This window comes from Aspergillus lucknowensis (genome assembly GCF_044049455.1).
Source record: "Aspergillus lucknowensis strain CBS 449.75 chromosome Unknown BJX67scaffold_48, whole genome shotgun sequence".
Classification (NCBI taxonomy): Eukaryota; Fungi; Ascomycota; class Eurotiomycetes; order Eurotiales; family Aspergillaceae; genus Aspergillus; species Aspergillus lucknowensis.
This window is the reverse complement of record NW_027263592.1, coordinates 49,862-61,323: the sequence shown is the minus strand read 5'-3', so window position 1 is coordinate 61,323 and position 11,462 is coordinate 49,862. Positions and strand designations below refer to the sequence as shown.

Sequence of the window (11,462 nt, the reverse complement as noted above, 5' to 3'; positions counted from 1 at the left end):
GATGCAACGATACCCGGATTACGACGCAATGCATTATGTTAAAACGTTGCTCTTTAAAGGGTTTGAATACAATCCATATACATTATAGTTCCTTGGAAGCGAATGGGTAAATATGACACAAGTATACATAAAGTTTTTGGTATAAAAGGCGAACGCCCTACTTACCGGCCAGTTGCTTCGCATTTGCAACGACGTCCTCCCATAAAGAATCTACACCACGAGGAATTGTTAGGCCGGTTGTCTGCTCACCAGATCCTGTTAAGAAGCCCCTATTCTCCGGAAGATCCAGCACACCCTCTCCATCTCTCGCGAAAGCAAACAAATCCTCTTCTGTGCCCCACTCCCCCATTGCCATGACACCAATAGGCACACGGTGCCCATTATCTTCGGCATAGCCCGCGGGGCAGCTGATAGCAGGACACCCCGTGAAGTTCGCCAACCAGACGTACTCCATATTCCGGACGGAGGACTTCCCATCGGACACGCCATGAACGAGGTCAGAGTCACCGCCCGCAATCTTCCACCCGGGAATCGGGGTCGTAGGAGTGAAGATGAGGAGGCCTGGGTGTTTCTGGAAAAGATACGCGAGATGAGACATGATGAGGCTGCGGAGACGCTGTGCGGCGAGGAAGTCATGGCCGGAGATCTGGTACCGACCCATCGAGACGAGGACTTTGTTGGGAGCTGTGAGGTTGCGGATTTGGGAAGGGGAGATGCCAGAGGCGATTTCAGCCATGATGGTTAGGACGTGGGCGCGGGCGCCTTCGGAGATGTAGGGGATTGCGATGTCGATGATGGTGTAGTTCTTCTGCGTGCGGTAGTAGTCGAGGGCCCTGTCGAAGACAGCGCGGACGGCAGGTTCGGCGCGGTCAAGCCAGTCACGCATGATGCCAATGGTTTTGTTTTTAGGGCGGGATTCGGAGGGTGTTAGGTCGAGCTCGGCGAGGGGGTCAAGGAATGCACCGGATTTAGAGTCGTCGGCGAGTGGTGCGGGAGAGGCCATGACTCTGTAGGCTAGGGCCAGATCGTCGATGCTTGATGCAATGGGCCCTAGAACGCCGACTGTCGAGGCGAGGGAGACCGTGGGAAAGCCGCTTACACGGCTGTGAGATGGCTTCAGACCCCAGACACCACAGAAGGAGGACGGGATACGGATTGAGCCTCCACCGTCGGCACCTAGCGCGATAGGGACTATACCCGCGCCGACAGCGTAGCCGGAGCCGCCTGAGGAGCCGCCGCAGTAGTAGTACGGGTTGTGCGGATTCTTGGGAGTACCAAAATTGGGGTTGTTATTCGTTGTATCTGTCAAGAGGAATTACGGTCAGCTGGTTTCCCGAAGGACATGTATTGGCCACCTTACCCAGCCCCAGTTCATGCATCGTCGCCTTCGCAATAACTATAGCGCCCGCTTCTTCCCATTTCTTAACACACCAAGATGTCGATCCAGCGAAATCCCCCGTGAAGTCCATAACTGTTCCCAAAGTCCGGTGATACCTTTCCATATGTACCTCATCCTTCACCGTGACTGGGATACCGTCTAGGGGCCCTAGGGGCCGATCATTCTTATATCGCTGCGTGGATGCCTCAGCGGCAGCGCGGGCTTTCTCAACAACAGATTCCAAGAAGGCAACTGAATGCTTCCCCGGCGGTTCGGTATCACGGCGGACAACGGAGAGGATAGCATCCACGACTTGGGTTGGGGTCAAATCCCCCGACTTGTAAAGGGCATGGTAGTCGGCAGAAGTATAGTAGCCTGTCTTGCCACTTCTTTTTTTATTTGGAGCGGGCAGGGCTCCAGTGGCACCCGGTCTAGGTTTCTCGCCGCGGTGAACGGGGATCACAGTCGGATCGTAGCGAACTGGATATTGGTCAAGGCCAGGGATGTCATGAATCGTGCCAAGGCCGGCACTGCGCCACATATAGCCCTGGATGAAACCGACACTCGAAATACTATTAATTGCAAGACATCGTCAATCCAAGAAGCCTCCATATGAAGTACAAATGGATGAGTTCTCACAGCGACGCTCCGACAACGAGCGGAATTCCCCGAAAAACGGGGATCGACTGATCCTCATTCCTGTAAGGCACAGAGGGGCCTTCACGAATCTCCGGGTAATTTATAAAAGGGAGCTCCAGGTTTTTAGACTCCATGACGGATTGTGCGCGACGCAAATGACTGCTGAGAGGTGTTCAGGTCATTAACGGAGGGGCGGGGAGACGATGGCAGCTGCAGCTAGACCCGAGGCTCGATCAAGCGATTGCATGTGATTCAAGATTACTCATCCGTCCTCAGTTTTTCGATGGTTTGTCTTTATGAGCTACAGGGCATCCACGGGCGGGAATATCGTCGGATGATCAAGGCGAGGCGAGGTCTCAGAATAAAAGAGGGTGGAGATGTAAGACTGAGAACGACGGGCTTGGGGTTTCTTTTTCCATTCGATGGACAGCTTCATCTTATTCCCAAAACGGCAAAGACTTGCGACATCCATGGATTCCATAGAACCTTCAAGGTAGGAGTAAAGAACGGAAAGGAGCCGGCGGAGCGAGGTGCCTTATGAAGTTGATCCTTCACCAGTGGACCCTTCGTCAGGGTGACAGACTCCAAAGAGCTTGGTCTCGTTCTCCAGACAGGTTTGGACGCACAGTCAGCATCGGTTGAGAACAAACCAAGTGCTACGAGGGTCCTCTTCCCCACGCAGCTCTTCGAGTCAGACGAGGCTGACGTCCCAAGCTGCCCATTTCTCTCCTCCCTCCCCCATTGACAGAATGTTTTGGAGAAGAAAGCATATCATAGAACTACATCTACCAGTCACCCAAGTCTGGAATAGTACAAGCACAGTTATATAATTCGGTTCAAAGCGACAACTTGATATTTGCTTTGTCAAGTCCTAACGCAATCCCTGTGATGACGGCGGCATACCCAATCAGAATTGCCATGCCTTGGGTATCACTGACATCGAGCGTTGGCACAGTCAGATTGACGGCTCCAGTGAGGAGATTAGCCAACAAGAAAACGACGAGCCCACCGCGATTAAATGCTTTGAGGATGCGGCTCGTCGCGAAAGCCGTTCGCTCCGCCTCTTTATCCTTCTCTGTCCCCGACGTTCGATTGGCCGAGGGGAAGAATACCGCTTCGATGAGGCAGAAGAGAAAGAGCTGGGAATTGTTAAAGGCAGCAACCCAGAGCACGTACGGCATATTTGCAAGGCGTCGGGAAACGGGGATGTTGGCCCCGTAGCCGAAGAAATAGGTCGAGTTTAGTGCAAAGAGTGCTGTACAGCCGAGTGCCTGCGCTGCCAGACTGCTCAATACACGCTTCTTAGCCTGTTGCGGGGCAATCGAAGGCGAAGGGTCTCCTGGCAAGATCCGGATTCCAGCAGCGCGGCCCGCGAGGAAAATCGCCAAATAGCCGAGAAATGAAAAGACTCCCTCTCGATTCTTCGAAAGTAAGTCGGTTCCTCGAGGGGAGACGAGGATATAGCTCTTCAATTCGGTTGATTCAAGTGCTACCTGGTATAGTACCGCGACGGCGAGAGACAGTATCTCATAGGACGGAATAAACGTGGCGAGGCCTTCGAAGATTTCCACGAATGGCGGTAGGAATCCAAGTGTGAAGAAGAAATTCCAGTGAACTCCATACTCCGTAACATGTTCAGCGTAGTCAAGGTTTTTGACGCTGAAGAGTCGGATTAGACCCAGGACAAGAAGTGGAACTGAGTGTCGCATAGACGAAGCAAACCTCGACACAAGTGTTTTCTTCGCTGGCGCGCCACTTCTCCGGTCCTTGATGACGGAGCGTGCGGACACGACTCCTCCTGAGAACACAAACGACCCGACGCCCAAATCCATTAAAGATGTGCCCCAGTTCTCTGCCTTAGCAAACCGACGAGGAAACACACGAAAGTCCACCGCAAGTATAGCAATACAGGTAATTATCATCATGGCGGCGCGGTAGGTGGTGAGGAAAGGGTGGATGGGCAGTGATGGGAGGCCGCCTGATCCATCTTGCGCGGCAGCTGCATGCCGGGGATTTGCTTTCTGTTGCGACCGGCGAGGTCGTGAGTTCAACAGAACCAAAAGAGCTGGGGAAACCAAGAGAATATTCAGAAGCCACGGAGCAGAGGAATAGAGGGTCGTAGCGAAAAGGATAGCTAAGACGTTGAGCAGGAAATCGGTGATGAGCGCCACAGGGCCATAGGGCGTAAATAATGAAAGTCGGGATTGTAGCACAGACCAAAGAAAGACAGAGGCCTAATAAGGTGCAATGTATCACATTAGCTTGAGGAGAGACGACATGATGGAAACTAAGGAGATATGATCACCAACAGGAGCAACCAGGGTCACTGCATTGATTTCCAGGGCGCTGCCGCCGGCCAGATTTGACACAAATGCCTCCTTGCGGGATTTGTACGATGCGTCCATGCTGACTGGCCCGTAGATGGGGGAGAGACAGGCGCAATTAGAAGGGCCTTCATAGATGATTCCCTATGGAACCGCAGGGGTGAAAGTTGGTGGTTCAATTGTTTTCCTTCGCGTCCGAAAATCAACGAAGCTCAGACTGCAGCTCCATCTGGCCTGTGGAACGAATGTCCCTGTACTAGTAATACGCGTAATACTGTGGATTACCCTGAAACTACGCGGTATTAATGGTCACCATAATACGACCGTGTATTCCCTCCTTGACCTCATCGCCTCGGCGCTCGACAAGCGCAGTGATTCTGGTCGAAGACGATGACCGGCTTGTGGGAAATGCCTGCAAAAGAGAACCTTCTTGATGAATCTGGATCTCGACAATCCCAGCCACCCTGTTCCACGCTGCCCCCTCGAGCATGAGCCGGGATCTTTTGTTCTCTACCCCGCAATTCAGCCATGGAAGGTTAATCTTGAGCAACTGAGGGTCTGTCAGCTTCCCTGGGGATCCAGCAACTTGGACGTGTTTCCTGATTCAGCGCAAGTGAACATGGATGGGACGATCGACCCTGACCCAGTCAAGTTCTCGGGACTCGTCGATAGTGAAGGTCAGTGAAGCATCAACAAAGCGATCCTGATCAATTTATCCAGTTGAGATTGCTTCCAGAGCGCTGTCGGAGAAGCCGTGTCAACACAAGATCCAGCGTCTTGGATGGAGTTCAGATCCCACCCGAGGTCTCTGTTTTCGTTCAGGAAAACAATGATAATGTTGCACTTCGACCCCCACTTTCTCCAGACTCTCCTGTTGCACGTCTCTGTCATGCCACCATTTGAATCATTTCAGATCGGTTCCGGGCGTCGAACAAAGATGGAGAAATTCCTCCGCGTCTGTTGGCCCAACCCTTATATATCACTCGAGCCTGCCAGAACTCCGGGTCAGGTTATCGCCCACCGATTCTGGGAGTATTTCAATTGGCAAACTGAGGACCACGCTTGGCCCGGCTGGACTTCGGAAGAACTCAAAGAGGCCGGGGAGTCGGGGAGGAAAGGGAGAACGAATCATGATTGAAGGAGGATGAGAGAGCCTTGACTCAGTGGAGACTCCCTCCAAAGCTTGCCCACGAAATCTCTGGGATCAGACTCGAGCGTCTCCATCGCGGTTTCGTCGTGCATGGCTCGGAGACCTGCTGCCATTGGCGTCCGCCAGGCAGTTCCCTCTTTTTCGACTTCGAAATCCCCACCCCCTTCCATGTGAGTTTTTCGTGCCAACTTCCAGCTTTCAAGTGGGCTGTTCCTCAGACCAAGTAATCCCCTCTTGAACTCGATCATCGGCGGCGTGGACCGTATCTTCCTTTCTTACCCTCTATGAAGGAGCCAAATATCAAAGGACCAAGTCTCTGCAGCTTGACAATAAATTCGAGTGGTGCAAAAACACACCATGGTGGCTGCGTTGGCTGACATTCGCCCACTCCCCATGGTTCTAGAATTCTTGTGTGAGCCTCTCCAAGATCCAACAACGATGGAGGTTTTCGACAGAGGCCACAAGGGCTTGGCTTGTCAGCGCTAACATGGATGAGACGCGATTCGTTGGGTTGAACGGTTCGGAGAGACCCCCGACGCTCCAAGGTCGCCAAGGTTTGGAGATCTGAAAACTCGGCTTTTCCGTGCACTTTGGGCAAAACTTGGCCGAAGGACCAAACCCTCTCCTGTGCACTGGCGAGTGCGAAGTTGGCGAACCGAGCAAACCTGACATGGAACGCCAGCGCGAAGAAAACGTCGTAACCAATATTGTTCAACCGTTCATCTCCTTCTGCATTCCCAACCCCCGCGGGCAACCTGCGCCCGAAACCCTTTCGCTTCCTTTCCTTTCCCGGACTCCGGCAGATACTGAGGCGCCAAAGCTCGAGCTTCGATACGCCGCCCACTTTGGAGAACTCTAACGGAACTTGACCATGGAACCCATCACTCCACCCCTTGAAGGTTTCACCATGTGGCACATAGCACGGGTACACTCAGGATCCGCTTTCCAACCCTGCAATTGCTGGTTCGCGCATGGGCCGAAAATAATCATGCAGGCTCGGGCAGAACAACACCAGAAGTGCCGCAGCGCGAAGTGCAGAACTCTGCTCCTCGAGTCCATAGCCAGATCGGTTAACGTTTTTTGATTCGCATAGCCACACAATTAGGGTAACTTTGATCAACGATTCTGGCCGTCGCTGAGCCCCCATTTCCCATTGCGACCGAGGGCATGTCTTGCCTCTGGAGGTTGGTCGGAGGATTCCATAGCGCGGACCCATCGTGAGAGCTCCTTGGGGAGGGCTCTCTGCTCACAATTGCCACCAATTCACAGAGGATCTGGTCCTCGATGCCTACCCATTCGCGCCCAATGCGCCGGGCGGATGTTCAGAGTCCCAGACGAAGCGCTGAATAATCTCGGTGCCAAAAAGAATCCAGCCAACTGACTATTATGATAATTCGGCATCATTCTTGCAGTTCTCAGTTAAATTGAGAGATGGAGTGGGAAGGCCATAGGGCATCATCTTGCTTAAATCCGAGCCAATCTCGCTCCTCGACCGCCGCAACTTTCCCAGGGCTTGCTCTGGGGCAGATCCCTTTATCTTGATGTTGCACCCGCACCAACGATGGGGCTCCATCCTTTTAATCCTTATTTACCCTCCGAACAAAATTCGATTCGACCTCGATTTAATTTTCCTTTTCTCGAGCAATTCCCGCTTCCCACGGCCCACGCACGTGGCACAATTATTGTCCCATTGAATATCGAGACAAATCCTACATGTGTGGCGTGCGCAAATCTGGGACTTTGCGCCGTTACTTCCGTCCAGGCCTATCCTTAGTGAGAGAAAGTATATATATCTGGTGAAGCTGTCGAACCAGATTCCAATCCAAATCGGAGCGCAGAATGAGCTCCAACCAAGACTCCTCCCAGTCGAAGAAGAAAGACAGGGCTGGGACACGTAGAGTGACGTCTCTCACAGCAGAGCAACTGGAAAGAAAGCGCGCCAACGACCGCGAGGCTCAAAGGACCATTCGACAGCGGACGAAGGAGCATATCGAGCGACTGGAGCTTCAAGTCGCCGAGCTCAGAGCCAAAGGAGACAAATTCGACGAGGTCGTACGACGCAATGCCATTTTAGAGAACGAGATCAGGGCATTGAGACATCAGTTAACCATGGCAGCGGGAACCACAGCATACCAAAACATAGGTAAGCCATGGCGCATCCACAATCATACAAAGCCGATCTCGCGCACGCCGCTAACCTCGGTCCCTCGCGCAGCAGAAGAGCCATATAGTCAACAATCAGGGCCGATCATGCCGTCTTCCCAGTACTCTGATGCTCTAGGGGCGAACCAAGCTTCGTCTAGGACACCCTCCGTCCTATCGACATCGAGCCAAGTTTCCGCCTCGCGAGAGTGGCCGTCGTACGGCTCAAACCGGTCTCCCTCAAGATGTGAATCCTCCGATACAGAATACCCAGCCAGGATCGAGCCCTGGGCTTTTGAAGGGCCTTCTCAGGCACCCGTCCCGATGCCCATACAGCATTCGCATGTTGGCTACCACTCGCAAGCCTCTGCTACCGGCCACTTACCGGACCCTTCTTTCCAGGCTTACCAGCAACTATACCACGGATCAAACACCGCGCGTGCGACAGGGGAAGAACTACCACCGCAGAACCACAATCCACCAGAGATTCCTTACGATCACTCGCAGAGAGCCGTATCAGGGCCTCCAGAAACCCGGCCGAGGGGATATACTACCCTCCAACCAACCACGCAATACCAGCAGCTTGTCACCCAGTCTCCGCATCCAGTAAGGGGTGAATTTGACTACGACTGGGTCCACCGATCCTAGACCCCGGAAGGGCAAAGTTCTTAGAGAAGAAGAGAAGGCGAAGAACCGCCAAACAAGAAATGGGACGATCGCAAGTTGGTATGGCGATCAAGATATTGGCAAATGTACGCGCCTCATACCAAAGTCCCTATGTAAGTCTCGGGTGCTTTACTTCGACTCCAGCAACCATCTTACCCTATATATTCCCCTGGAATGGGGTCCCAGGACAATGTTTTCGAAAACCGATCGTTGAGACACCATTCCCTACCAGCCGTGCGCCTTCATCGTACGACGATGCTCCCGTCCCGGTAGTACAAGGTTGGCCACGCACGCCGACCACCAGGGACGAAAAGCAGCGCCCCTCAGCCTTTTAGCTCCCGGCAAGCTCCCGGAAAGCAATTCCTTTCTTCCCATGAAAGGGCCACCCACCGCATCTGGATAGAACAGTTGTTTACTCTGGGGCCATTTCTCAGGTATTCACTCACAAATCACTTACTCTCTGTGGCGATTGGATTGATTCACCCATTTTGGCGTACATCAGATCTGCGCCCAATGTCTTGCTAAATGCGATGCATGACACCTACCAAAGGATGTGGGATAATCAGGAACCCAAAAGCAAATTACAATGGAGACAACGTGACACGATCAGAGATACCCATTTTATTTGTGCAGTTCGTGAGATTATCTATCTTCTCCTTTATATGGACATCTTTGTCATCCTGGGAGGTATCCACTTGAGAAACAGTATCGTGCAGATGACCGCCACGATAATGGTCTGCCAATCTTTCGGAGGGTCGGCAGCGACCTTGAGCACTCGAGCTCATAAATGTCGCACGCAGGCTCCAGCACACCGGTTGTTTAGTCTGCCGTAGCAGGGAAACGGAAGATGCCTCAGATTCAGCGCGTGTATTGCTTTTGCAGCAACTTGGCAATGGTTTGCAGCTGGATATTACTGGTACCCTCGTAGATCGCACCGATCTTGCTATCACGGAACATCTTCTCGGCGATACCCTCGCGAACGAAACCCATACCACCCATCCACTCAACCGCAGAACCAGCGACGCGACCGGCGACTTGAGAGGCATAGAGCTTGGCCATAGCGGCGTCTTGCACGAAATCCTGTCCAGCTTCCTTCTTGCGCGCGGCGTTGAAGACAAGCGCGCGTGCGGCGGCGATCTCGGTGTATGCTTGGGCGATTTGATGCTGCATTCCTTGGAATTCGCCGATGAGCTGGCCGAATTGGCGGCGGTCGTTCCAGACGTAGCTATTTGAGTTAGTGGTGTTCACGACTCGATTGGAGGAGGACGATTGAACTTACTGAGCGGCGTTCTCCCATGCACCCAAGGCCAGACCAGTCATCTGGGCGGCAATACCGATACGGCCCTCGTTCAGTAAGCCAATAGCGTACTTGTATCCTTGGCCCTCTTCGCCGAGGAGATTTGCCCGGGGTATCTCGACGTCATCAAGGTTGAGCACACAGGTGCTACTGGCTCGGATTCCGAGCTTCTTCTCCTTCTTAGCGATAGAGAACCCGGGTGTATCCTTCTCCACAATGAAAGCAGTGATGCCCTTGTAGCCCTTGCTGGGATCAAGGTTGGCAAAGACAATGAACACGCCAGCCTCCATAGAGTTGGTAATCCACATCTTGGATCCATTCAGCTTATATCCGTCCGCAGTCTTCTCAGCCTTCGTCTGGAGAGCAAATGCATCCGAACCGGAGATTGGCTCAGACAGACAGAACGAGCCTACTGTCCCCGTAGCCAGCTTTGGCAGCCACGTCCGCTGCGTCTGCGCATCGCCGTACTTGATGAAAGCTGTGTTTACAAGCGTATTGTGGACGTCCACCAGGACACTGACGCTAGGGTCGACGCGGGCAAGCTCCTCAATGGCGACAATCGCAGCGGTAAAGTTCATGCCCGCGCCCCCATACTCCTCGGGGATTTCGACGCCCATTAGACCTTGCTCGAATAGCTGCTCGACCAGGGCGGGGTCCATAGTCTCTACTTCGTCCATCTCTCGCACTTTGGGCCCAATCTGCTCCTGAGCAAACTTGGAGACAGTCTCGGCCATCAATGACTCGGTGTCGGAGAAATGTGTGATTGGTGTCGGGGAGAGACCTGTCAGATCGGCATCCTGTCGTCGGCATGTAGTAGAGAAAGCATGGGTGCTACCGGAGAGAATGAGTTAGCAAATACTTGTTAATAGGGACCCCAAATCCCGAATGTCATCTACCGAGCATAAAATCCTACCCTGGTGTTGTACCCGAGAACGCAAACTTACCTTTGAGCGAGGCGGGAGGTCAAGGGCCGCGTTGCGACAGGGCGGAGGGCAGTGCGGAGGGCAGTGCGGGACAAAGGCCGCAACGCACGGGTGAGAGACGCCATCGGCATGAAATCGACGATTCTAACGGCTGGAGAGAACGGACCGCGTGGTTATCGGCACGGAAAAGTAGAAGAGAACGAGAAGAGAATTCGTTGGATGAAGCTGGAGTCCAGGGTCGAGGAAGTAATCACGAGGAAGCCAGCCAACCTCGGTTAAAGCCGGCTCCCCTAGTTGGGGATCGGGTGGTGGCGATCCGATCCGCCATCGTCGACATCCCTGTCGGACCTGGATATCCGAGGCATATCCATTTCGGGGACCTATCTACCAACTTCTCTCTTCCTGACAGAACGGCCCTCTGAAGAGTTGTGAACGACGGCTGAACTTTATTCAATATTACCTCTTGGCCTATATTTGGACCACCTCCCCCAAGCCGAACGCTTTCGCTTGGGCAAAGTAGTAACCTCCCGGGTTGGCAACCACTCACTTCCCAGTCTGCCGTTCGATATAATCGCAGTTATAATGGGTGTGCCCAGATACCCACAGCTGTGCTTGTGGTTGCTCCCAGCAAGCTTCACGGCTAAGATCCGTCGAAAACCCTGAGGATAGAGGGCGGTTGGCATGGGCTGGATCAGAGGCCGCAAGATCGATTGTTGGATAATGATGAGTGAGGACGATTATCTTTCGGTGCGATTCAGAGGTCGCCATATGTGGCACTTAGCCATTAAGCCAATTCCGATCTGCTTCGTGCGCCTCGCGGTGTTTTTCGACCGTCCAGCCCGCGATATGATAGAAATCATTCAGGCGATAACTGACCATCTCTGCTTGAGCCACAGGGATACTGGACTGGAGAGTGCAGCCCAGCACTGTCACATTGTCGGAA

The 11,462-nt window shown here is 53.2% G+C and overlaps 4 protein-coding genes across 4 annotated transcripts; 1 reads left to right on the top strand and 3 right to left on the bottom strand.

Moving 5' to 3' along the window:
* Positions 1-157: 157 nt before the first annotated feature.
* On the bottom strand, positions 158-2,151 carry BJX67DRAFT_374342 (amidase; the record flags this gene model as incomplete). Its single annotated transcript, XM_071031534.1, has 3 exons — positions 158-1,302; positions 1,361-1,950; positions 2,018-2,151. The coding sequence occupies 3 exons, from the start codon at positions 2,149-2,151 to the stop codon at positions 158-160; spliced, it is 1,869 nt and encodes a 622-aa protein (XP_070882688.1).
* Positions 2,152-2,208: 57 nt separating this feature from the next.
* Positions 2,209-4,573, bottom strand: gwt1 (putative GPI anchor biosynthesis protein Gwt1). The gene is made up of 2 exons (XM_071030042.1): positions 4,327-4,573; positions 2,209-4,251 (listed from the first exon to the last, which is right to left on the bottom strand). The coding sequence occupies exons 1-2, from the start codon at positions 4,420-4,422 to the stop codon at positions 2,854-2,856; spliced, it is 1,494 nt and encodes a 497-aa protein (XP_070882687.1). The 5' UTR covers positions 4,423-4,573; the 3' UTR covers positions 2,209-2,853.
* Positions 4,574-7,019: 2,446 nt separating this feature from the next.
* BJX67DRAFT_237050 (bZIP transcription factor) lies at positions 7,020-8,547 on the top strand. Its single transcript, XM_071026029.1, has 2 exons — positions 7,020-7,634; positions 7,707-8,547. The coding sequence occupies exons 1-2, from the start codon at positions 7,331-7,333 to the stop codon at positions 8,279-8,281; spliced, it is 879 nt and encodes a 292-aa protein (XP_070882686.1). The 5' UTR covers positions 7,020-7,330; the 3' UTR covers positions 8,282-8,547.
* Positions 8,548-9,157: 610 nt separating this feature from the next.
* BJX67DRAFT_384401 (acyl-CoA dehydrogenase) lies at positions 9,158-10,644 on the bottom strand (the record flags this gene model as incomplete). Its single annotated transcript, XM_071033656.1, has 3 exons — positions 9,158-9,524; positions 9,579-10,427; positions 10,541-10,644. The coding sequence occupies 3 exons, from the start codon at positions 10,642-10,644 to the stop codon at positions 9,158-9,160; spliced, it is 1,320 nt and encodes a 439-aa protein (XP_070882685.1).
* Positions 10,645-11,462: the final 818 nt, after the last annotated feature.